Source organism: Phoxinus phoxinus (genome assembly GCF_949152265.1).
Source record: "Phoxinus phoxinus genome assembly, chromosome: 3".
NCBI lineage: Eukaryota > Metazoa > Chordata > Actinopteri > Cypriniformes > Leuciscidae > Phoxinus > Phoxinus phoxinus.
The window spans coordinates 8,357,745-8,385,346 of record NC_136878.1 but is presented as its reverse complement, the minus strand read 5'-3'; the positions used below and the strand labels follow the sequence as shown (position 1 = coordinate 8,385,346).

General features: G+C 36.2%; 3 protein-coding genes across 4 annotated transcripts; 2 read left to right on the top strand and 1 right to left on the bottom strand.

Annotated features, from left to right (window-relative positions):
• The first annotated feature begins 813 nt into the window (after positions 1-813).
• ube2l3b (ubiquitin-conjugating enzyme E2L 3b) lies at positions 814-10,720 on the top strand. The gene is made up of 4 exons (XM_079607500.1): positions 814-913; positions 2,827-2,922; positions 3,576-3,762; positions 8,328-10,720. The coding sequence occupies exons 1-4, from the start codon at positions 887-889 to the stop codon at positions 8,480-8,482; spliced, it is 465 nt and encodes a 154-aa protein (XP_079463626.1). The 5' UTR covers positions 814-886; the 3' UTR covers positions 8,483-10,720.
• ydjc (YdjC chitooligosaccharide deacetylase homolog) lies at positions 10,198-27,602 on the bottom strand. 2 transcript variants are annotated; one of them, XM_079607494.1, is made up of 8 exons: positions 27,420-27,602; positions 17,421-17,557; positions 16,845-17,027; positions 15,612-15,790; positions 15,082-15,238; positions 12,704-12,803; positions 11,776-11,953; positions 10,198-11,372 (listed from the first exon to the last, which is right to left on the bottom strand). In XM_079607494.1, the coding sequence occupies exons 4-8, from the start codon at positions 15,773-15,775 to the stop codon at positions 11,018-11,020; spliced, it is 954 nt and encodes a 317-aa protein (XP_079463620.1). In that variant the 5' UTR covers positions 15,776-15,790; positions 16,845-17,027; positions 17,421-17,557; positions 27,420-27,602; the 3' UTR covers positions 10,198-11,017. The 2 variants fall into 2 exon arrangements, with proteins under 2 accessions (XP_079463620.1, XP_079463621.1); XM_079607495.1 differs by lacking the exons at positions 16,845-17,027; positions 17,421-17,557; positions 27,420-27,602 and adding an exon at positions 16,295-16,421 and having other exon boundaries at positions 10,717-11,372; positions 15,612-15,795.
• sdf2l1 (stromal cell-derived factor 2-like 1) lies at positions 18,539-20,801 on the top strand. The gene is made up of 3 exons (XM_079607671.1): positions 18,539-18,875; positions 19,971-20,167; positions 20,280-20,801. The coding sequence occupies exons 1-3, from the start codon at positions 18,698-18,700 to the stop codon at positions 20,556-20,558; spliced, it is 654 nt and encodes a 217-aa protein (XP_079463797.1). The 5' UTR covers positions 18,539-18,697; the 3' UTR covers positions 20,559-20,801.

Genomic DNA, 27,602 nt, shown 5'->3' with positions numbered 1-27,602 from the left:
CAAACGATCACATGATGGAAACCCCTAAAAGGTTGTAGCTATATGAAGTGCCTGACAGAACAGAAACCTTTACGTTTTTTTATTTTCTTCTAAGTGTGTAGTGCATATAATCCCACTATGTATGAAATGTGCAACAAGTTTGGAAGGAAGCAGCTATTATGTGGATAAACAATGGAAATCATCTGCATTTTGAACTGGAACTTCGTCCTCTCCTTGAAATTCACTCCCTGAACAATAGATGCAACCAGCCTAAAGTGGTTTGCTGGTCTTAACTAGTCTCCCAGCATAGTCAAACTCACTAGACTGTTGGTTGATTTTAGAGCCAATAGCTTAAAACTATCTAAACCCTGGGTTGTCGTTTGAGTGATGTGATGTCCCACATTCAAACACTCGGCATCAAATAACCACTGAGCATTATTGCTTACTCTGGAGTGACATCATGTGGTCACTAACTAGTACTAAACTAGAAATACGGAAAAGACACTTCCTTGTCAAGGACGTTCATTGAATTTTGTGTTTCTCACTGTGGTTTCTCGGCACACCCACATCCTGAAGTTCACTGAAATTATTCAGTAATTCAGTTCAATACATTTTCGAGATAAATAAATAATAACGGCTGACTAAAATAATAGAGCTTGATTCATCACGGGCGAAACAATTCTACCCACAGTGTAATAAATTACATTTTTGTTTCGTTTTGTAATGGAAAGTACCCACTGGTGCTGACCTGAGATCAGTATTCGCGCTCTTGCCTCGCCCGTTATGTCGGTTGTACGCGACTATTAAATCTGATTCCAGATCAACCGAAGTTTTAAAAACGCGCACGAGCTCATGATTCCATCGTTGCGCCGCGCGGTGCATTCTGGTAGTAGTTGAAAGATTCAAGATGGCGGCGAGCAGGAGACTACACAAGGTAGACGTCTAAACCTCATACTTTTTACATCGCATATAAAGAGTAACCACGTACGACGACGCGATATGGGTTTAAACATGAAGTTTAACTCGCCGAAAATGCGATTCGCTGGCTCGTTGGGGCTTGATCGACGTTGGTACGAGCGGTTCTCTCACTCGATGACTCGGCTCGCTTCGCGTTTCCAAACATGAAGGAGGAAAAGCGCCGGTGGAGGCCGCGGGGCTATAGAACAGGGTTTTGGGGTCGAGTTTGGAGAGACAATGGGTCAAAGTGCTGTTAGAGTAGAATTCAGTGTCTTAACAATTCATTTCGTTTATTGACTGCAAGTAAATGACTGCAATATAATGTATAGGATTATAATGCGATGAGTTCCGTTAGAATGGATTTGGTTGATTGGAACAAATCTGAATACAATAACTTTAAATTAAGCGGCTGTTATAAGAACGAATTTATCTTTTTAACCGAATCCTAATGTTTTAAACCCACCGCAGTGACGTTAGAGATGGCTCAAAGGGACCAAGCCAGCAACATCTGACAAATTTAAGCGGAAATCGACGCTCTTTTTCCGTTTAAAGCTTAAAATCGCACACATAATTAGACCACTGCTTAAATAAGACGTTTTGGTGTGTTTCAGGTGGTAAGCTGCAAACGCCCTTCGTTTAAAACGAAACCGTAACCGACTTAACAACAAGCTTTCGCTTTATGAACTTCCGTCTTGTCTAAATCACTTCATTCCCAACACATGAATAACCAGTTTTTAACCACCTAGATGTTTGTCCAATTTTTTTTTCGAGGTCAAATATCTGAATTGTCGTATATTTGAGGTTTTAGGGTGTTTATGTACAGCTAGCAGACTTTTTTTTCTTCCTCACAATGATCATCTTAGCGAGTTTACTTCCTTATTTGATAAGATGGTTTGTAAATGTCAATCAGCTCTCAGTGGTAATGGTAGGAAATGGGTAATCTTCACAGGACAGTAAAAACACACTCTTTCTATAGTACCTTTGTTTTCAACATGTAATTATTGATGTTTTATTTAATACTGTATGGACTTGTGAGACTAGGGCTGCAACAACCAATTGATAATGAAAATAATCAATAACGAATTTGAAATCTATTGATCACTTCTGAGTGTCGTGAAGCAAAACACCTCAAGTTTCATTTCTATAGACAACATTTCTATAGACAAAACACAACTGAAATATAGCAGTGGACACAAGCTGAGCTGCTGTGGGGGAAACTGCTTGACAACCAAGTTGTCTAAAACATGAGACTGCTTTATATTATATATGGACTTCAAACAACATGGGACAGGATGTGGAAGAATTATGTTTGTAATAAGTATGTGTATTTTGTGTGTATATACATATATATAGGCCTATATATATTCACACACAGAAAAATGCCTTTTTTAATCCGATTAGTCAGAGAAATAATTGACAGATTAATAGATTTTAAATGTAATTAGTTGAAGCCCTATGTGGAAGTGAATGGACATCTTCGAAAGCATATGTTAGAGCAATAGTTTTCAGATATAATGCTACATGGTACTTTAAACATTTAAGGTGTGGTTTGTTGTTGTATTAATGCACACTCACTTCGGGTCAGTTATTTACAGTAAGCTGCTGATGATGGGGTAATTTCTCCGACTCATTAGGTCAAGACCTGACTCAGGTTACACTTGGTGTCTTGACCATAATATAAGCTGTTGGCCAATGTTGTAAACTCAACTGTAATTACTAATTCATTTATTTGCACTTAATTAATGGTGATTCATTGTGCTGTAAAGAAAGGTTGTTTTATCGTAAACTCATCCATCTCAGGTTTTCTATATTTCTGCTCCACAAGTAAAAGTTGTAATAACCCACTATAGTATCTAACACATCCTTGTTTACAACCCTTGTTTTTATCAGGAGCTTGAAGAAATCCGCAAATCTGGAATGAAAAACTTCCGTAACATTCAAGTTGATGAATCAAACATATTGACATGGCAAGGCCTCATTGTTCCAGTAAGTTTACTAAATTTTCATATTTCAGCATTCTTGCATGAATTGTATTTACATGTTATTTGCCTATGCATAAAGTCAAGAAATTATTTGGAAACAAAAATCGTTTACATATTTGCATGTAAAATGCTTTATATATGCTAAAACAGATGCCCAAACCATGGTCTGTGGGCCAGAGATGGCTGACCTTTTATGACCTTTGATATATGAAATATGGGGGAACACATGCCATTTAAGCATATCTTATTTTCTCATTTATCTATCTTATTTTTGCATTGAAATGTAGAGAATATAAGTGAATTAGATTATTATTTTTTTTTATGTAAATTTTATTATTTTTTTGTTGGATAAAAAGCAACGTGTATTTTGGCCCACGGCCCTCAATCAATTAATTTTGGCCACTTTGTAGTATAAAGCTCGGGCCCCACTGTTCTAAAACATTGCTTAAATTTCACTGTTCATTGTTGAACAGATTTCAAATGCTAGACTGCATTTAGACCTGGATGATATCCATGCTTTTCATAATGCAATCAGCCATATCTGATCTTATACTACACACATTCAGCCTTCTGTCCCGTTGTCAACATCCATTTGTTTCTAATTATATATAATATAGACTATAATGAGCTCACCTCATTTACCTTATTCTCCCACAGGACAATCCTCCATATGACAAAGGGGCGTTCAGGATCGAGATCATCTTCCCTGCAGAGTACCCATTCAAACCACCGAAGATCACGTTCAAAACGAAGATCTACCACCCCAACATTGACGAGAAGGGACAGGTCTGCCTGCCTGTTATTAGTGCAGAGAACTGGAAACCAGCCACCAAAACTGACCAAGGTGAGATGCGCTGCAATATTCCTGAAACCGCCACATGAGTCACTGCTAAAGCTCTCATGTACACTCGGTCTTGTTATTTTATTATGTGGAAATCATTAACAAATAGAAGTCGTTGTGATGTTGTTTGTATTCACATCTGTTTATTTAGTAGGCAACACCCTTCATTTCTTTTTTCAACTCATATTGACTAACCAAACATTACATAGTTTAATTTTATTTTAATCCTGGTTTGTTTTATGAAGATAAAGGCTATGTTGTTCTCTCAGACTAAATTATAGAAATTATTTATTAGTACTGTAAAAAATAAGAATGTATATATTAATACAAGTAATCTTGATATACACTAATGTTCAAAAATGTTGGGTCAATAAGATTTGTTTTAGAGGAATAATTACTTTTAATCAGCAACGTTGATGATAATAAGAAACGTTTCTTGAGCAGCAAATCAGCATATTAGAATGATATCTGAAGGATCATGTGACTGAAGACTGAAAATTCAGCTTTGCATCCCAGAGTTAAATTATATTTTAAAATAGAAAACTGATATTTTAAATTGTAATATTACTGTATTTTCAAACAAATAAATGGAGCCTTGGTGAGAATAGGATACTTCTTTCAAATACATAAAAAAATCTTACAGACCCCAAACCTTTGAACGGTAGTGTATATGATTGTATTGAATCTGCTAGTCTTGCAGTTGTTAGTAATTGCAGCTTTTAGTGATGCACCGAAATGAAAATTCTGGGCTGAAACCGATACCGAAATTTTAGGATGCACTTGGCCGAAAACTGAAACTGAAGCCGAAAATGGCTTCTTTTAAAAACTTTAATATATATTTATTTATATTGCTTAATTTTTAATGGATCTGAAATGAAAAATCACAAACCAATAGAATATTCATCAAACTTTTATTACCACTAACAGTTACATAACAAAACCTACAATATTTTATATATTATATATATTTTATATTACATGCTCTTCATGAGGCACGCGCGCGGTCTCTTGCTCTCTCTCCCTCTCTGCCGCGCACGCGCTACACGGTTTGGAGCGCAGTCTCTGTCTCGCGGGCGCGCTCGCTCTAGATTCCGGAGATTTTAACTAATTCGCGGGCATCAGTGAGCCGCTATCAATATGCGGGAGACTCCCGGAACTTGGGATGTCTGTATTTCTATACTGAAATAATATCGGCATATAATTATTGATTTTTCATGACGCAATTTTTTGGTGCCCTCTCAGCTCATGCACGTGGTGGGAGCGGCGGAGATGTCCTCATCTGAAACTTTAAAATACTTCCATACCGCTGACATGCTCAATCTTTGCAGACGCGTGCAAACAGCTCGACCATGAGTGAAACCTGCTTGAGCACGGAGGGGTGGGGTGGGTGACGAGTGACAGCTCGACCGTGAGTGAAACCCAAGCGCTTGCGCGCGGATAGGAGGGGCGCGTTTGACATTCATTTTCGGCTGGCTTTTTTATTTCGGCCCGAAACCGATAATGCCATTTTCGGCCGAAATTTCCAGCGACCGAAATTTCGGTGCACCCCTAGCAGCTTTGTAGATCACAAATTTATTCGGGAACAGATGTGTTCAAACAATCTTTCAACATGTATGTGATCGTTTTACTGCATTCTTGTAATGTCAGGCATTTCTTTAGAAAACTAGATTACTCTCACCAAGTTGAGATCATGCAGTACTAAATTCCTAGTTTATAAAGTTGTTTTGGGGGTTTTATGGTATTTTACTCAAGAGTTTTGTATTGTGGGTGTATTGATTACATTAGAGTACACTGTAAATCCAGAGAAGTTGGCAGAACTCAAAAAAATGTGAGGTAATAAGTTATATACATTTTTAAGTTAAGAAATTTATTTTCTTTTATTTTGTACTCGTATATTATATTTGCTCTTAATTTAAAATGTTTGAGTAAGCTAATTCATACATTTAACTTAAATTATGTAACCTCAACTTGGTTAGCTTTAAGTAGCTATTTCAGTAAATGCTAACTTGCTAATTGGAAACACAATTCTGTAATAGCATTAGCATAGTAATGGCTGAGTACCGTATTTTCCGGACTATAAGACGCTCCGGAGTATAAGTCGCATCAGTCAAAAAATGCTTCATGAAGAGGGGAAAAACAAATGTAAGTCGCACTGGACTATAAGTCGCATTTATTTAGAAATTTCACAAAATCCAATACCAAGAACAGACATTTAATCTGGAAAGGCAAGTTATTCAGCTCCACAATAGCACACCGAACAACAGGCTGTGTCCGGCATGTTAACGTAACACAGGGTTTCCCGCAGCACTTTGGAACCAAGACAGCCGCCTAAGCAACACACGCCTGCCGCCTTAAAGGAGAACTCCGGTCAATTTTAACATTAAGCTCAATTTTTAGTAAATTTGGAGTGCTGTCAATACAGAGAACAACGACAAAAATCGGTGTTGCCTACACCGTGTTATCCTCTTTTTAAAATTTGCACCCTATTGACTTGAATGGGGCAAGTTTTAAACCTGCTTTTAGCCTCTTAACATCCTTAATGTGTCATACAAGTGCCCAGCCATGTTGAGTGATTCCTTCAGAGTGAACACGAGTGAATCTGACTGCAGTAGATGTGAAAGATATGAATAAAAATGATGTTATATCAGCCAGCGCACATACCTGTATTTACTTCCTGTTTTCGGTCGAAGTCCAAAGTAGTCGATTGTCGAGTTCACGCGCGTGATCTAAGTAACTAAACCTATGCGCTTCAACTCGACAATCGACTACTTTGGACTTCGACCGAAAACAGGAAGTAAATACAGGTATGTGCGCTGCCTGATATAACATCATTTTTATTCATATCTTTCACATCTACTGCAGTCAGATTCACTCGTGTTCACTCTGAAGGAATCACTAAACATGGCTGGGCACTTGTAATGAAACATTAAGGATGTTAAGAGGCTAAAAGCAGGTTTAAAACATGCCCCATTCAAGTCAATAGGGTGCAACTTTTAAAAAGAGGATAACACGGTGTAGGCAACACCGATTTTTGTCGTTGTTCTCTGTATTGACAGCACTCCAAATTTCCTAAAAATTGAGCTCAATGTTAAAATTGACCGGAGTTCTCCTTTAACTACGTCGTCCAAAAAATATATTTGAGCAATATTCGCCCCGTTACTCTGTCCTGTTTAGAGCTTAGATTCTATGCCCAAACCCGATGTTTCCCGCCGCTATACTCGGGCCGGACCCGTGATCTAGAGACGTGCGGCGCGGGACTAGATTTGATGGGCGCGGGCGTTAGCCTAATGCACTCACTATGTGTGTGCGGGCTGCGGGAGAATAAAACGATTAAAATATAAATATCTATTAATAAAACTTATAAAACTAATAAATTGTTATTCATCTGTTGCAGAAAAGCAACAAGAACAACTAAAACAAAATAGAAACGATTTACAGGCCAGAGATTCTATTTGTAACATGTTTGCAGCGTTGAGCGATGTAGCCAATCACAGACGTGTTGATTTCTGGAACGCAATGGCCAATCAGAAGCATTTAAGATAGAAACTCCTCACCGGACTTTTTGTTCAGTGCTGAATTCTGCATGCTGGCAAATCCTCTGATTATAAAAGATATTATGAAAGATTCATTATGCAGTCAGCTTCATTGATAATAACAGAGATGTACGAGATCGCGATAAACTGATGTCAGCTTTATAGGAATTATTAAGGGAGCGTGCAGTCATGGCAAACCATGCACGCAGCCTGTTTGCTTTTATGTTAAATTAACAGTGGATTGTGAATGTTAATGCTTTAATAACATAATTTATCAGGAGCATTTATGCTGATGTGTATGGCGACACGTAGGCTAACACAAAGTTAAGTTACACAGTTACGTTACACCTTAACTAACTTTTTCTGCGGGAAACCCTACACAATAGCATAAAGAACATATACCTGGGAGGCTGAATATGCTAAATTAACAAAAGCCAGCGAGTCCAACAAGTTACCGGTAAGCGAGTTCACCAAGCTCCCGCGATCTCATTCCACACATCACTGAATCCATTGAATTCTTCCTCGGTGTCGCTTCTGAACAACTCCGCTAACTAGAGCGCCTTCTCGCGGCTGTGGACGGTAATGTTTTCTCTTGGTGTATCTCAGTCAGTATTAATTAATTTGGATATATAAGTCGCACCTGACTGTAAGTCGCAGGATAGTTCAGACTTACACCCCCCCCCTTACATTAATATTGCTAAAAATGTATAAAACACTTCATTTTAGCATTTACTCTCCCTTTCGAGTGTCATCATTATCATGGCAAAGCATGCTGGGAAATAGAAATCCCAGCCCAGTTTCAGTTAAATTTAAGTTTGTCTAAATTAAAAGAAACAAGTTTATAAAACTCAAAACAAGTTATAAATACTCATAAAAGTTACCTTGATTAAACTCATTTGTTTAATTTAAGTTTACCCTACTCAAATCAGTTAATTATTTTGAGCATTAGGGTGTACAGTTTTGTATAGTACATTCTTCTGAATAATGGGGTTCTTATTTCCTGCCTAACCAGCATTCTTTCCCCTTCTTTTACAGTAATTCAGTCGCTCATTGCCCTGGTGAACGACCCACAGCCAGAACACCCTCTGAGGGCCGACCTAGCAGAAGAATACTCAAAAGACCGTAAAAAATTCTTTAAGAATGCAGAAGAGTTTACAAAGAAACACGGCGAAAAGCGGCCAGTGGACTAACAATACCAGACAAGTGTGTAGCCCCAGACCCCCCCTACTCCTCTGATCCTCTTCCCCTCGCTCTACTACCTTCCTCCCAATTGCCATCCTCTATCCCTCCCTCCCGCTTTCCCTCCTTCTCCTCTCCTTTCCACGTGTCACTCTAGTCGAGCTGGAGAAGTACTGCGCAGCCGCAGCCTCCGTCTTGAAGCAGGACACCGTGAGGACATCCGAGTTTCTGGTGTTAGCTTGAGGCCCTTACTAACTTTTTACTATGTTGTTTATTTTTTTTCTTTCTGAAGTTTGAAAGCATCAAAATTTGTTAGAGGATAACTTAAGAGAAAGAAGTTGGAAATTGTACAGGGCGTTTCAGTTATGAATGCTGTTTGACCCTTTTGTAATGAGAAAATGAATCATTGCATTATTACACACAACTTTCAGAAATTACTTTTGGAAGTGACAGTTCATTTAAAACCAGATGGATTGTAATTTATCATGTATATTATTATTATTATGTTGTTCCCTCTTCTTACATGTGTGTTCTTTGATTTCCACAATACCAAACAAAACAAAACGGAGGAATGGAGGTTAGCCAGCTGGAGGATTTCAGCGAGGGCAAGCGATTATCTCATATAACCTTTTTATTTTCACTGCACTTGTTGGGTTGCACGGTATGTCTGAGGAACAGGCTACTTTCAGCCCCTTACCAAGCCTCGAATCGGCAAAACCACTGTAGAGTCAGAAACAAAGGCTGATATTGCTATGAAATACTTTTGTTTCACAAATGAAAAAGGAAGGATGAAAACCATGCTCTTTGTGTGAGTGAACGTAATTTTCCATGGTGATGATCATCACTCATTTTAAACATCTCTCTTTTAACGTGTTTCATAGGAGATTCTTGTATATTCTTGATTATTTGGGTTTAAACAGGGAAATGGCACCTAGATTTACAGAGATGTACGCTACTGAAGAATATTATTCTTATTTTCTCCCAACACAGAATAAACACAGTAGTTGACCGTGAGTTTTCTAGAACATTCTCTTTAAAGTATATTATTCAATCTGTCAAGAGTTTACTAAACTTTGGTTTTGACGCCACGCTTTATAATGCAAAATCTGCTTTGGGCTTTCTTTCGTTCAAGATATTTAAGTAATATTTGCTTATGCATCTGGGTGAAATCTCTTGCCGTATGCCTCAAATAAGCCCTTGCTCTCTTCAGTGTCATTTTCTTCTTAAAGGATTATTTTCGTGCAGACTTTAAAAACACTCCCTTTTGTGTACCGAAATAAAAGAGGAAGACCAAGCGCGGGAACCTGTTATACTCAAACATTAGCTAAATTCACTTTTTTTTTTTTTCCTGCTTCTACAGATTGGTCAGGGATTTCCTATTAAAATCAACCAATCAAAATATTTTTCTGGAATGCCCCAGTTTAAAAGAGCATTACGGATTTGTGTGATGAAATCAAATTCTAAAAGAGTTCAGCGATTGTTTAACCTGAATATATTAGCATTAGTAAACTATATATTTATGAAGACTACTACTAAAAGTCCGAAGTGTTGCTTCAATTACAGCTTACATCTGAACTGCCATTAATGGCCTGAATTTAATATACACAGGTTATAAACATGTTAACCCTAATATGTGACAAAAGGTTGAACTCACCAAATAAAGGCTATTGTTCTGAATGAGTTTCAATAGGGTGGATGATCAGTGTACAAATACATACACATATTGCACATGCACAAATACATTTCTATGGTGCCTTTGGCTGGTCTAAACGTTTATCCTTGGTCTAACGTTCTGGTGTTAATCAGTAATACATAAAAGATAAAGTGCCAAATTGATGTGCTTGTACGATACGGTTTTTACTTTCGATGCGAAAGCATAATAGTTGTTCCAAAGCCTTTGTTTCACAAAGAAATCCAGAGTAAGTGGTAATGTGCTTTTAATTCAAGTTAATAAAAAATATCATAAATACATTCATTAAAAACATTGTACCCGAAAAATACCGTTGAATTTTTAAATATAAAGTAATCGTTACATGTTATGTTGAGTTAAAATCTTTCATATAATATGTTACAGTCATAAATACAGATTGCTATTAGATTTTACAATTCTCTGCAATATTTGAGAGAAATTTCAGCTCAAATGAGGCAAACGTTTTCTAATCAAATCCAAATAAAATGGCACCTTCCTATTATAAGAACTGGCCTGGAGCAGCTCTACATCTTAAAGTGAATGCCTGCTTTAAAAACAACAACTTAAAAATACAATTTAAAAAAGGTCAATCTAATAGTAACTTGGGTTTTTGTTGAAAAATTGGTATAATATTCTTGTTTTGGCTGTACTTTAACAGGTAGTAGCTTCAAATAGTTTAGTATGTGCTTTGGAAGCAGCACAAAGAAACTGAATGCTGATTTTCTGCCTTTTCCCAAACCAAGCATTCATACTGTAATATAAATAATTTATCTTTTGAGGTATGGGTCAAGATCTTATTTCCTAACAGCAGACATACATTTGGTTTAAAATGCCCCAAATACTCTGCTTTAAGTGTTTAAAAGTCTTTAAAGGCACAGAGGTGGATCCCCTGCTGCCTGTAGTAGTGAAGCACCAAAGGGTCACTCAAAGTATTCAACTCGTGCAGTCGGTCTGCAGACTGTGAGAAGTCATCTGGTCCTTCTCCACATCCACCCTGGTGAGGTTGACTTGGATATCCTGGATGCACCATAAGCTCTGCTGTAACTGGCCGATAGGAGTCGGTCGCGGTGTCGTCGGACTGCGTCAGTATTAATGGGGAAGTCACAGCGTCATCCAGTGAAGCTTCCAGCGCGAAGCCCAAAGCACGTTTCAGGTTGGGCACAGACATGTTCTTACCCATGGTGCTTAGGCCCAGGTATACATCAGGCCACCTGAGGAGTCATACAAAAACAGTATTTAGTTGATTAGATTTCATGCATATTGTGGACAAACTTGGGTTAAACTTTATTTTAAGGTGTCATTGTTACAGTGTAATTATATATTTAAGTACTGTGTAATATTAATTAACTACATGTACTTACTATAGGGTTTGGTTGAGTGTTAGTTGCATGTAATTATGCATAATTTACTGTTATTACTATGGTAAGTACATGTAATATATGTAACAAGGACACTTAAAATAAAGTGTTACCCAAGATTGACTATTTATAGACTATTCAATGTTCATGTGTTTTGAAGGTGGTGAACTGATAACTACACGAGGATATTGAAGACAAAACATCTGTGAAATCCTGGAAAGCAGATGCTGATCCTTTAAAATGTTGCCTCACAAACCTAATTCCATGGCGATGAAAGACCTCGATAGATTCAAGGGCATCCTTTTCAACCTGAGTGTTGAAGTCTCGCAGGTGTGATGGGAGGAAGCTGCAGAATTTAAGATCAGGTTCTATGGGGACCCGTGTGTAGGTGATCCCAAAATCAGAGAGAACTTGGGCGAACACCTCTCGCACCTCTGAAAACAATCGGGCAAAAGTGAAATATGAAAAGACGACAACGTAACAAGGAAATGTAATACTTGTATTCAGCAAGGGAACATTAAACGGATTAAAAGTGACAGTAAAAGCATTTAAAACGTTACAAAAGGTTTCTACTTTTTATGAATCCTGAAAAAAAAGTATTACGGTTTACAAAACCATATATTTTTAACATTAATATTAATAAGAAATGTTTCTTAAGCAGCAAATCAGCATATTAGAATGATTTCTGAAGGATCATTTGACACTGAAGACTGAAGTAATGATGCTAAAAATTCAGTTTAGTAATTGTGATCAAATAAATGCAGTCTTGGTGAGCATAAGTGACATTAAAAACCGCTACCAACTCCAAACTTTTGAGCGCTACACGCATAAAAATAAAGGTTCCAAAAAGGTTTATTTTTGCAGCGATGCCATTAAAGAAACCATTTTTGGTTCCCCAAAGAACTTTTCAGTGAACAGTTCCTTGAAAGAATCATGTTTTTTCTTAGTGTGAAGAACATTTCATTAATTTAAAGAACATTTTTCTAGGTTCCAGGGATGCTAAAGGAATGACCTGCCTAACTCAACCTGAGTCTTTAACCACTTTCAAGAAACGGCTAAATACGCATTCAGAACTAGGTGGATTGCTTCTATTGCTATCCTCATTTGTAAGTCGCTTTGGATAAAAGTGTCTGGTAAATGATTAAATGTAAATGTAAGGTGAAAAGGGTTGTTCAAACTGTTACCTGGCAGCACGTGCACATGCTGATGGCCGTCCATATGGTAGGGAATGTGGCCAACCAGTTCACAAAAGCGATTTACCTGGGCTCTGATCTCCACCTCCACCTAATAAACAGACAAAACAACACAGGATGAAACAATCAGACAAATGTGTTTTAAATGGTAATGCTGTGCTTGGCTCTGAAGTCTGAAACTTTAAAATGGTTTCATACCGTATTTGCATGAAAGGTTGGTGGCACTTAATTTTAGAGTACGTGCACTTTCAATGTACTAACAGAGTACTTACCCACACAAGTATTGAGTAGTGGGTTTATTTAAGGTTTAGGAGTAGTAGGTTCAGTGTTAGGACCTAACTAGTGTCATTACTACAAAAAGTACATAGTATGTTTATGCGAAACAGGACTGTAAAATAAAGTGCTACCAGAAGGTTAATTTGTAACGAAAAAAACATACTGGAAAAACTTCCTCCACAGCCCAACATCATCTATTGAAAATAAGATTTATTAATCACGCTTTAATAAAACAAGGGTCAGAGAGAAGGTGGAAATGGCCAATGATGTAACAGTATAATACATGTGTTTTGGGCGCAAACTCTCTTGGCTAACATTAGTAAACTTTAAAAAAAGAAATAAATGATAAAATATTAAATAAAGATTAAATAACCTTTTAAATGTAAATGTTTCCTGTATTAGTATTTATTATTCTTTCTTTTTAATGTACCACCAATTAAGATTTGCATAGTGGTAGATATTTTGCATACCTGCTGCTTTAAACTAGTGCGTAATGTCAACACCTCTTATGATCAAGAAGATAATGAAGTTCTTTAATGCTCTACTTTGAGCAACCTTTGACACATCCATACAGTAGCAGCCTTTGCTATATTTCACTTGAAACGAGCCTCTCAATAGAAGGTCTTCGCTTGACCTCAAAAAACAGCCCCGACCTCTGCCATCATGCCGCGCACACACACCAGGGTCAGACATTATTGGGCTTGGGGCAAAAATGGCACCAAAATAAATAAAAAAAGCCTCCAAAATGCAATATGCGGAAATAAATGTCCATTTAGGAATTCTTGTTTTGTTTTTAATAGGCCTTTTAATGGACATAGTTCAACAATACCACACGAGCAAGAGTGCTGTTTTCCCGGATATCAGCACGATTGCAAATGTGATAATAATCCAACAGTTCAATAAACAAGTAATCAATATTAGGTAACTTACATTTTAGACAATAATAAAAAAAAAAACTGAATATTGTCTGTTTTTGGTCTATTTCGGTAATAAAAATAGTTCCAAACAAATCCAATTGTGCGTCTCTGACGGTTTTAGTTTCATATTTAAAAGAATCATATCAGTTTTCCCATAGTTTCATTTCACTATATTTAACCCTCTGGTGTTGTTCGGTCATTATAGACAGATTTTTTATTTTTATTTTAAATATTAAAAATCGCTACTTCATCGGAATTGTACGAGACTCTGTGACATTGCGGCAGCCGCTATGTGACCACAAAAAACAATCGTGGACTTGATTTGAAAAAGCTAAATGGTTGTAAAAAAATATATATATATATTTTTGACCGCCATATAAATATAAAGGGGAAATATTAAAAAAAAAAACGAAAATACAGAGAATTTTCACGATTTAGAGAAACTCTCAAATATCAAGCGCAAAATAGACACATTCCATTATTATTGAACAAAAATACTGTATATTACACTGATTTTACTAAAAATAAAAAAAGTTACATTTCAGGTGGTCGGTCCTTTTGAATGCCAACAACACAAATGGACAATGCCAGAGGGTTAAGCTATATCTCGCACCTGTGGCTGATAAAGTCACAGCTGCGGTCCATCATCCTGCAAGAAAGACTGTACACACTTGCTGTCATTCCAACACGACATTATGAGATTGTTGGATAAGGATAAAGAACAAGGATAAACTTATCTGGAGCTTTTGGAGCACTCCGTCATCGTAAAGCCAAGGTCTATTTGTATTCATATTGTATTAGTACTAATTCCTATTACAACCATTATCTAATCCCTCTTCTCTCATTTTTATTGCTCTCAATGCCTGATTGTTTTTGTTTTCGGTCAAGATTCTGGTTATAGAAATTTGTTTATAAATAGAATATTAAGTGTGAAATATGAGATAACATTATAACAGAGATAATAAAGTAATTGCAATAGCAATGTTTTTTTCAGTGAGGGGCAGGCCTCCAACAAAGGCCGCCTCTTCTGCTATATAACATGAATGCAATCCTATTCACTGTGATGTAAACAGTGTCACATAGACGCCCAGCTTTATGGTTTAAATTCACTTCCATGTGCTTTCCGGTTGGACTTTATGGGTGCATGTTACTTCATGGGTGCGTGTTCCTGTGTACCTCTGACATCTTGAGCTGACCACTCTGCAAAACTTCCCTGAATCCCATCTTCCCATGGAAGAACCCATCCTTGTTGAGGATTGTTGAGGCCTTCAGTTCCTGAGACACTGGAAGACCCTCTGAGAGATTTGCATGGAGTCCGATGGGGATGTGATACCTGTGTGTGAGAAGCAGTCTTATTTTAGAGACTATTATTGATTTTAAAAATATTTTGAATAATGTTTTTATACATTTTAATGATAGGTTTAGTAATTTTGTTGTGTGTTTTTGTTATTTTTATTATATATTTTTTTATAAATGGTGCAAAGACATGAAGAGTAAATTCTAACCTCTTTACATCTACCCTGTCTGTGTTTTTTTTTTTTTTTTTTTTTTTTTTTTTTTTACAAGTAGGCCTGATCTTATCTTTGGCAACAGGTTTAACAGGCTCACATGTCTTAAGGGAGAGTGTCATAATACTCAGACTAGGATATCATATTTTCATACTTATCTGCTTAAAACAAACGTAGTTTAGAAATCAGCTGCTGTACCTTTTGGCCAGCTCTGCCGCGTGCTTCGCTGAGACTGCATTCACCAGAAGAGAGACATTGGAGATCGCACCAGCTCTGAAGCAATCCACAATTCCTTGATTTCTTCTCTCGCAGTAGCCAAAATCATCTCCCGTCACCACCAGCTTCACCTTGGGTTGAGGCATCTTCTCCTCGCCTTGCTGTTGAAGAAGAAGAACACTAAAGAAGATCAATCAATATTGCTTTTATTGAAATTATTATTATTATTATTTTATTTTTTTACTTAATGATAATAACTAATGGATTCTTTAGACAACATCATTTAATTATTTTATAAATAAAAATAATTAATGCTACTTGTGGATTTATATGATTGTTTTGCCTGATCTAAAAGGCCACAAATTTATTTTCATATTTGTTTTAGGCTATGTCTAATGGTAAAGATATTCATACTAATTTGCTGATTTATTTTAATGATTATTTTTATGCTAAACAGAATTCTAATTGGTTTCATTTTTACTTTTTGGACAATAATAACTAATGTATAATTAGACAATATTTTTATTTAAATGTTATTAATTAACGTAATAAATTGTATTTATGCTACTAATTGTTGATATTTATTAAAGTCTGATCTAAGATCACACATTTTATTTATTAAAATTAGAAATTAGGTAATTAAATAAATTACTCTACCTGTTGTTTTGTGTTAATCTTTAGAGACTCGTCAAACGGCGAGGATTAAATGTAAAATGGGGGGAATGTATCTATAAAAACCGATTATCGATCTCTAAAAAAATAAAATTCAGACCGAACACAGACAGAAACGTCTTGGTTGAATCATCATCATGAGATGGAAGTACAAGTCATGCACACAACAGGAAACAAAATCACACACGTCAGAACATCATATGTTTAAAGGCGAATCGAAACGGTCAGTTTTAAACGCGAGTCACGGTTGCGGGAAAGCTGCTTATCAGTATCACCACCGGGAAATCACCGGCGAATAGGACAGAACTAGAAGTCTGCCTCCTTATTCACTTCATCTGTGTTAACACGAACAGCTGCCACTGCCTATATGACCACATTCAGGTATATAATCGCCTCTACAGATCTACACAGCCCAATGACATCGCGTTAGGCTACTCGGTTTAATCTATTAGTAGCCGGGACAAACAGATGTCTTATAATTTAAATGGGACGAATTCTGTTTTGTAATATATATACGCCTAGCTAGCGGTCATAATCGCTTACCCATTTTATTGCGAGGTTTTTGCCATTAGTCCCTTTTTACACTGTATCCATCCAACACAGCGCGGAGCGACTGACCGACTGAAGACATTAATGCAATTTCCTTTTCCGGAGTTGCAGCGCCCTCTACAGGATGTCTATCAAACAACGCCACATGTACAAATAGGCCCATGTAGTTTCCAAATCCTGTTGGGTGTAGAATATAGATATATAAAGCATATTTGATTAAGTTTTTGATTAAGTTTTTAGCCTATATGTGTTAAAGTCAAGAATTTTAACAACTTTTTTCTAAGAGTAATTTTTATACTGCGAGAGATCGAGAGATGTCTATACCTTTGAAGCTGAATTTTAAAATTTCACATCCACAAAGTATATCTTATTTAAATATATTTTACACTACTCCTTAATATTCAAATGCATCCACCGTGTATTAGGAAGAATAGAGACTGAATAAAAGGATGTGGTATTTTGAGAAATAACAAAGAGATAAAGTTATTGCAAACAATTCTGGAAGTTTTTAATTTATTTATTTAGATATTAGTTATTAAATGATCATCTCAAACATCATGGCATACTCACCAGAGCCAGGATTCTGCTTCTCTCAATGTTATGAATGTGAAACTGAAGGATTTCCTTGTACACAGACTTAAGGCAGCAGGTGTGACTTTGCCTACGTGTCTATGGAGGCTCATGAATGTTTTCCCAAGACGCTTAACCTAGTTTTGAATTATGGAAAAACATTACAAAGATAGAGAGAATAGGAGAGAGAGTATCATGTTTATGATCTTTTGTTCTCCAGCCACCTGACATAACAGCATAACAATAACATGCAATCACTTAAATTATGTTTTAGAATAACCTGGGCCGTCGCTGGTGGTGGTGATGGTGTGTGTGTGTGTGTGTGTGTGTTTGAGGGGGGGGGGGGGGGGGGGCACTCTTTCAACCCAAACACCCCCATCCGAGGGGGACACCCCCACATGACTCACAGCATCCAATGGGCAAACAAATAAACTGCCTGATTAATCCTTGTAAAATAAACATGTGCTTAATTTCAGTTGACAATTATTTATTTTTATAGGGACAAAATATAGTAGTGGAACACACCACTTTGTGGAATTGATTCTTTAATAAGCTGTAGTGGAGACCAGGGCTAGTTGTCACAAGCGCTATATCTTAGTATCTCTTAATCTTAGTAATGTTTTGAGGCTAACGTCTAATTGCATAAATTAGTTAAACTAGTCTATGGGGTACATTTAACCAAATAGTTGAACTGTGCAGGTTGTCACATTGATATCAGTTGTCACACACTGAACAAAGAAAAAAATAGAAACAATTTTCAATTCAAAATTGCTAGTAAATTTCACAGTTGATTACAAAGAAACTGCAAACACATTGAATTAAAAGTTATAAATAAATAATATTTTTTGTTTTTAATAATATTTGTTTTTGTGATTGTATAAGTTTGTATAAGTGATTCTTGATATGATTCCGTTATAACTTTCAATAAAAACTTATAACAAATATGTTTAAATACCCATGGATATATATATTCAAATAGCCTTTTAGTTTCGTGATATTTCTAACTATTTAAATGTGAACTAACTGTTTTTTTTTTAAATCAATGCCATGAGAACAAGAGGTATTACATATTATTTAAATGTGAACTAATGGCCTACTTTATAATGTAAGGTCACGTCACATCATCCTCGACCAATCACTGATTTCCGAGTGTGCGCGCGGATCACTTCCTTGTTTTCGGACTTGTCATGATGCGATTGGTTAGAAAGCGTGTCAGCGTTTGAATGGGGCTCTCCTTTTCCATTTTTATGTGATGTTCATAGACACTAGCTGTAACAATGGGACCATTGAGAGTGCTGTCCGTCTTTCTGGGTTTAATTTTAGTATGTTTCATGTGTGCCCAATGCGGGGCCAGTGATTTGGACTCCAGCTACGTGACGTGTGGATCCCTGATCAAACTGATGAACACACGGCACAGCGTCAGACTTCACTCTCATGATGTCAAATACGGATCAGGTATAATAACCACTCAGAGCATAAACTTTTGTTTTGTTTTGTTGTAGCCGACCATTTAATATTCACTTTGAGCCTTTTATTCACTTATATTATTATTGTGCTTAGTGTAATACCAGCTGGTGCATGCATGCATTAGCCAGGAAGCTAATGATGATTAGTAATATTTCTCATCAGTGATCAGCAAAGTACTGCATCTGCCATTCTGAAAGCATTTATAGACTGTTATTCTGTCTCTTATTCAATGGTTTTATTTTTGTTGGTTATGATATAATATGTTTACCTGAAGGATGCATGTAATCATGGCGACAGGTGCACTTCTAAAGCAAAGGTAACATGGTAATACCATTTTTGACATAGTATTCCTTCGAGTGGCTTTAAATGCTTTAGAATTGTACTATTAATAAAAAAATAAATATATATACATACATGCATAACTTTTATTATAATATTTTTAATAATAATAATAAGTGTGTGTGTATATGTTATAATAATGAGTGATATTTCACTCAGTGGATCCAGATATTTTAGCCGTTCTTTAGGTAAAACTGTTTGTACAATTATTTATGTGTCTCTACATAAATTGGCCAATAGTGAATGTTCACCCTGAATAATAAAGAAAAATTATATAAATTATTAGTAATTATTATTATTTTGATGATTATATAATAATAATATAAATAGTAGTAATAATAATCCAGGACCCACTTGCAAAAGAGATTTTAAAGAGTATTTTTTTTATCCTGATTAAGTAAAGATTAAATAAAAATAAATTGATATTTTATTCAGTGGATCCAAATAGCAGGAAAATGTTGTATTATTGATTCTTGATATGATAATGTTTATATAACTTCTAACAGTATAATTATAACAATAATAACGTGGAATGTAAATGCATGGAAAAAGCTGGAGAAGTTACTTAATGATATTTTGTTATATTTGATAACTATTTTTCAATATCATGTTTTTTTTATTTTATGTATTATAAAAAGCTACTGTTATATTCTCAGAGTACTATGTAAATACAGTGTAAATGCATATGGGATGTATACATATATGCTCAAATGTACCAAACATTGTTTACACGATACCCTGCAGGTAGTGGCCAGCAGTCGGTGACCGGCGTGGATTCGGCCGAGGATGCCAACAGCTACTGGCGTATCCGCGGGAAACCAGACAGCGTTTGTCAGCGCGGGGTGCCCGTACGGTGCGGAGAGGCCATCCGAATTACACACATGAAGACTGGACGCAACCTACACTCGCATCACTTCAGCTCCCCGCTGTCTAACCACCAGGTACACCCGCACAACACTCTCCTAACTTCACCTACATGTCCAGGTGGCTTGATTTTATTAGAACTGTAGTAAAGCGTAACCTGGGTTATTACAAGCGGGTTTGTGTTTGCAGGAAGTGAGTGCGTTTGGCGAGAATGGAGAAGGAGATGATTTAGACGTATGGAGCGTTCAGTGCAGCACAACATACTGGGAACGTGAAGACGCGGTGCGATTTAAACACGTCGGCACTGAGGTTTTCCTCAGTATTACAGGAGAGCAGTTTGGTCATCCAATCAGAGGCCAGCGTGAGGTCCATGGAATGCCTTCACCCAATAATCATAACTACTGGAAGGTGATGGAGGGGGTTTTTATTCAGCCCAGCAGTGATCCTTTCAACCATGATGAGCTCTGATGATGCACTGTACTGCACTCACACATGCTGTGAAACCTTCTCTATTTAAACTGTCAGTTTCTTCACAGTTTTACGTTTATTGGTCAAACTCAATTGTGTGTCACAATTTTTGAGATAAAACTCACCCACAAAATGCACATCATAGACAAAAGAAAAGCCGAAAAGGTTTGTTTTACTAGATTTCTTATGATTGGAATTTGTCTTTTTGTATATAAGGGAATAAAATGACTTTACAAACCAGGATTTTGGGCCAAAAAAAATTGTGTATTTTGTATTATTTATATTTAGGATGACATATTACTAATAGAACAAATTACATTAATAACTTGTACTATGAAATACTAGTAGTTTTGTGCACATGAAAGATATGAAATGACTGTTTCTGTTTTGGTTTAAGTTTTCGATATTACTGTAACTCCCAGTAGTTGTTTTCCCCCTCATACTGTATATGACCCGTTATGTACATAATTTGATGAAAGCGTAAATAAATTTTTTGAAAACGTTATTATTTTTTTTCAGTTAAAGCAACTAATGTCATGTTTTGGTAACACTTTACAATAAGGTTCATTAGTTAACTACCTTAGTTAACATGAACTAAGAATGAACAATACTTCTTCAGCATTTATTCATTTTAGTTAATATTAATTTCAACATTTACTAACATGTTATTAAAATCAATCAAAAGTTGTATTTGTTAACATTAGTTAATGCACTGTGAACTAACCTGATCAAACAATGAATAACTGGATTTGTATTAATAACTAACAATAACAAATATTAATAAATACTGCAACAAATGCATTGCTCATTGTTAGTTCAGGTTAGTTAATACATTAATGTTAACAAACAAAACCTTTTTGTAAAGTGTTACCCATGTTTTAAATATCCATATAATTTAAAAATTGTAAACAAGCAGATGCATCATTGTGATGCATGTGAATAATTTCTGAATCCGGTCAATCATACAGTATTATAAATACTGCACACTATCTAGACTGTATTAAGGATTACTCTGAAATGACAATTGCAATTACCTTTCAAGGTGATGGCAAGAGTGTCATATTTCTGCTCATTTCGTTATTCTTCTATATGAAAGATGACACACAGCATCCAGATAGGGGCAGCATTGAGCTACAGTTCTGACACGCACTGCTTGTAGATTGAGAAGGGAATATCCTTATGAGACGAGGGACGGAAAGTGGGGAAAACTGGCTGACTAACCGATACATATTGGAATACTATAAGCGCCAAAAACACCAATTACCAAATTAAAAATTATAATGTTTTGAAAGAAAAATGTGCTTAACGATAGTTAATGCTTGCAATTTTTTAATAAAACATTCAAACACATCACTAACTAGCCAGTCTGATGCTGGATATATTATTATTGTTTATAGAAATTAGTTTCAAGACTTTTTCAGGGTTGGTTTCAATGCCCACAAAAAAAAGTCACCATAGTTTGCGCCAAAAAGTTTTCATTAAAAATGTAAGATTCTAAAAGCTTCTTACGCTGCTTGAAGAAGATTTAATATTCATTTATCATGGTTTTACTGTAGTAGTATATTTAGTATCGGACATGCTACTGTAAATAGGTTGTGTTTTCTAAAACATTTCAAAGATTTAGCCTTATAGCCTACTGTGCAGATATTGCTCTCCACGGCAATATCTACAGACAAAAAAAAAAGAAATATTAAAAAACACAAACACAACATTTAATGTGTATGGCTATCTACGTTATCAGCAAAATGCACAATAGCCAAATTTATCTATCTAAATCAGGGATGTTCAACTTCAGTCCTGGAGGGCCACTGTCCTGCAGAGTTTAGCTCCAACCCTAATTAAACACACCTGAACAAGCTAATCAATGTTTTCAGGATTACTAGAAAAGAGCTTTTGTCAGGGTTGAAGCTAAACTCTGTAGGACAGTGGCCCTCCAGGACCGAAGTTGAACATCCCTGATCTAAATGATCTTATATTTACAATTGTATAGGGCATTTCAACCATTATACCTCTTGCCTGATTGATTCTTTCCTGAAGATTTTAGCGTTTGTAAATTTTAATATTTAAATTATGATTTGCCAAGTAGATTGTGTCATTTCACTTACCATTTCTCGTCACTGCTGTCCACGTGAGGTGTGACCACTGATCTCAGATCTACGACATCCATTAACTTTATATGCATATTGCTTATTTATCCTACATTTGAACTAATTATATCTTAAGCATCATCTAATTGAATGTTTGTTACGGATTTATTAATACAAATAAATGTAAGAGGTCAAGCATCTTCAATGTAGATAGGTCTATTATTTTAATTTCAGTAGCCTATAATGCAAATTTTAAGTTTCATAACTTACATTTTCCTTTGAGTTCCATCGCAAGAGTCATCATTTCTTTTTTTTAATCTCATGATTATGATTTACTAAAGCATTTTTCCCCCTCATGTGGCTGAAATGGGCTTCCATTGCAGGTTGAAGTTAAACCCTACTTTGTATTTTGTCTTCCCAGAAGATGGCGACATAATATAACACGGGGTTTGGGTCAGTCACCCTCCATAATCTTAGCTTTAATGGTATTATCAGCTAAACTGAGCTGAACCTGTATTGAAGATCATTGTTTTTATTGTCTTCCTATTATGCATGACATGTCTATCTGTACTTGGCACTGAATGTGACTTCATTGTCCATTCTACAAAAAATTGCAGCTGTTTGTCAACATATTGATACTACTCAACATATCAAAAGAGAACCTGTATTACCCATCATATCTGAGACACAATCTTGATGCAGTGCCATACTGCACCAAAAGGGGCCAATAAAACCGGATGATTTAAATAGCTCAAATGCATAATTTCTCAAGCTCTCTATTGCACTCATAATTAAATTAATAGCTGGATGGAGTATTAACATGGATGGGGTAGCCATGAAAACTCACTGCTCACAGGGTCAAGAGAAGACAAGCATTTAGGTTACAGCGTAGAGGTGATCGAGGGCTGACCGTGCGAGTGACCAGGAAATTGAAGTGTCTGAGGTCGCAATATTACACTAAACCACTTCTGTGCATGGCAGAGAGACTGGATCTGACATTTGCCTTCACCTTGAATGCAGAATTATCTGCATGGCAATTTTAGGAATACAGAAAGGACAAATGATAGTATAATTTGTCATATTAGCAGTGAATTAATGCAAATCTCACACACACACACATCTATGAGGACGTTCCATAGGCGTAATGGTTTTTATACTGTACAAATCGTATATCCCATCACACCTGACCCCTAAACCTATACCCTAAAACATTGTTTAGTATGTTTTTTAAGACTCAGGAAATGTCATGAACCACATTTACATATAGTAATACCAGTGTAATACCCATGTCATCATCCAAATTGATGTTCTCACAAATCATATAAACAAACACACACACACACACGTTAGGTATTTGCCATCTTTGTGGGGACTCTTCGTAGACATGATTTTTATACTGTACAAAGAACTGTATATTCTACCCCCTTAAATAACCTACCCGTCACAGAAAACAGATCAGAATAAAACTGGGAATTAATTAACTGCAATCTTAAATATGGTCAAGAAACTATAACACACACATATACACATGTAACATATTTATCATATACTGTATGTATATGTGACCCTGGACCACAAAACCAGTCACAAGTCGCACAGGCATTGTATGGGTCCAAATTATCGATTTTTCTTTTATGCCAAAAATCATTAGGATATTAAGTAAAGATCATGTTCCATGAAGATATTTTGTACATTTCCTAACATATATATATATATATATATATATATATATATATATATTTATTTATTTATTGTGAGTGAATGCAGCAAAAACGCGAAGATAAATGGACAACTTTAAAGGCGATTTTCTCAATGTTTAGATTTTTTTGCACCGTCAGATTCCAGATTTCCAAATAGTTGTATCGTTTCGTAAAAAAATTACCCTTGTGACTGGTTTTGTGGTCCAGGGTCACATATCTATAAAACTCATCTTACAATACTCTACCAGGTAAAATACTGTTCAATGCAAGTAAAAATGGATAGTCTGGCATCTCTAAAAATACAATAAAATATTGTATGAATTGCGGCTATACACATTAAAAATAATAAAATGACATTTAATTTCAAACGCAGCCAATATACAATATACAGTTAACAGAATTTACATATAAAAAAAACACACAATTTACTTATTTAATGCATTGTTTTCTTTTATTGAAGACTGGTTATGAGCAAAGCAAATCATAAAGAAACAAACATGAGGTATATGGACAGATTAGTGTCTCAGCTCATTACACCATGCAGGAGAAGCATGTCATATTGTGTGTGTGTGTGTGTGTGTGTGTGTGTGTGTGTGTGTGTGTGTGTGTGTGTGTGTGTGTGTGTGTGTGTGTGTGTGTGTGTGTGTGTGTGTGTGTGTGGTGGTCTGGTCCAGTGGACTGATGCCCTTTCATTATTGCACTGCTAGCTGCAGCTTCCACAGTAGTGCAACAGGGAAAGAGTGTCAGGCAACAGACAGCAAGCTGAAGGAAACAACATGCTCACGCAAACAGCTCATAAATCAGGTTCTTCTACATCATTTCACACACATTTACGTGGAGGGTTTTCGTTTGCTAAATAGCCAAATGCTTGCAAGCTATTTCAGGTCTAAACAATGAAACACACGTTCAACAGCCTTTGAGAATGCACCTGTCAGTCTCTGACCAACACAAGAAATTCTTCCCCATCCCTTTCATGACGACCAGAGCTTCCACATAATACTGCATACACAGACTCACTCAAGGTTAACCTATTGATTATGGGATCATGATGACATGAACTAAATTATAACCATTTGAAACCGCATAGAGAGCTAGACTTTCATTCAAACCATTCGCATAATGAAATGTTGCATTTAACTTGCTTTGCATTGATTTAACGTTGAACTGGTTGAAATGCACCGTCTTTGTATTTAACGTATTATAATAAAGGATATTCAGTTGATATGTTCAGATGTCGATATAGTAATTTTTCACTTACATGGGTATTTCAGAAATCACAATCTGCAAGCAAAACAGTTGTGTTGACATAACCGTTATATTAAATAAATATGGCCAATGGAGAAGCCAATGAAATTTATTGGAATAAATCTGTTATGTTGAGTAGTTTATTTTCATTGGGTTGGGGAGGTAACAGCATGATCAGCGCATGCATGTTGAGGTAAAATATGCATTATCAAAAACATCGAGAATACAAACTAAATATTTATTTCTAAAGACATTGATCTGGCAACAAAAAAAGCTGCTAAAGAACAGTCTGGATGAAATAAAGTAGCCTAAGTCTATTACTGTTGTTTCGACAATGCAAAGGACAGCATGTTCTCAGACGTAATGATATAATTCATATTAGGTATGTTTAAATGCAGTCATTGTTAACAGTGCATGATTCACTCTAGTGTTTGCACTGTATAAAGCAAGCTGACTTTCACAGTCACAACAAAATGTTTGAGGGCCATTTTGTTTTCACATTAGTGTTATTTATTGTATTTCAAGTGAAATGGTTAAGAGCAGCAAAACCCCATTCTTTCTCCACTAAAAGATTGACAGAGATTGAGATCTTGTTGAGCGTTAGCATAAAATCATTGCCCATTTTAATAAAAATGACATCCTTGAATGTTCCTGAAATTGCAGATTACCCTCAAAGTCAAGACCCTATAAGCAATATTGCACTACTCCATGAACAGTGAAAAAAGCAGAGGCAATATTGATAGGGTCTCGCCTGCAAGATGCATTTATCATGATAATCACACGGCACTTTAGGGAAAAGATAACATGGCGGTGCAAAACACAATATCTAGGGGTTTGAATCCCTACATGAGGAGACTGAAAATGGTTCCTGCTCTACAACACATGATACGCAAACCTCTTTGTGACATCTGACCCTTCACATGCAGCGAGGAACAGCCTACAAACAAACCAGCCTTTATGATGCCAAAGCCAATGGCACAAGGCTGTGCATTTCAGTAATCATTTTATTTAAGCAGAATTCAATGTAGTTTTTTTCCTGCTAAAAAAACATTTCATATAAAATGTAATAGCAAAACTAATAAACTGAGGTTTTTACATTGAGTTTTTTTTAAAAGACGCTTTCATCCTTAATCATGAATCTTTGAGTAAAGACTATTTACAGACAAACATATATTCATGTACCATGTGATATTTTTTCCAAACACATTATTTTCAGCACATCTGGCATTTTAAATGGGCTATACTTTAAAAGCAAGCTTCTTCTCAAGATAACTAATAAAAATATATGTTTGCATGCCATCAGTAAATTCACCAGTTCTTCCAAAGACACGCTTGTGGACTGACTCAGGTTATGAGAAACGCATATTGTAGGCCCTTTGGTTATCTGCGTCCAAAGGCAGTCTTGGTGCTCTGCAATTCCACGCATACCAGCTTCTGCCTTGGAGTTAACGACATGCTCCAACAGGATGGTTTTTTTCTCCTTTGGGAATTTCACATTGAACTCACATGCATGATCTTACTTGCCCCCCTCGGTAATAAAACACGTTAAACAATTTACCAATCAGGTTTCGTGCAGTGAAAATGTAGAATCAAGACGACAGGGCGAGAAAAAGACGCACTAAAAGATACGAACGATTATTGTATCAGCTGACCACACTGACCAGTAGTGGTCCTTGTAAGAACGTTACGCTCTGTAAAGTAACGTTAATATGTTGTGCAAACACGCACTAGTTCGGAACTGAAATCGTATGGCGATTCTATATTGGTTCTGCTGCATAAGAATGCGCAACCAAATCTGCAAGACAGGTATATATTTAAAAAAAACTTACCACCAGAAGGTGCCCTCATATGAAGCTTCAAAGCCCACTAGCTCAGAGCTGAAACAGGATCATGAGAACAGAGGAGCTGTAGGCCTCAGTATGCTATATAGTACCCTGTGAATGCGCTGCGCATGCGCATTGCTGTATGTAGCGCAACATTCCTCATACACCCAGTTCAGACCGGTGAGTCTC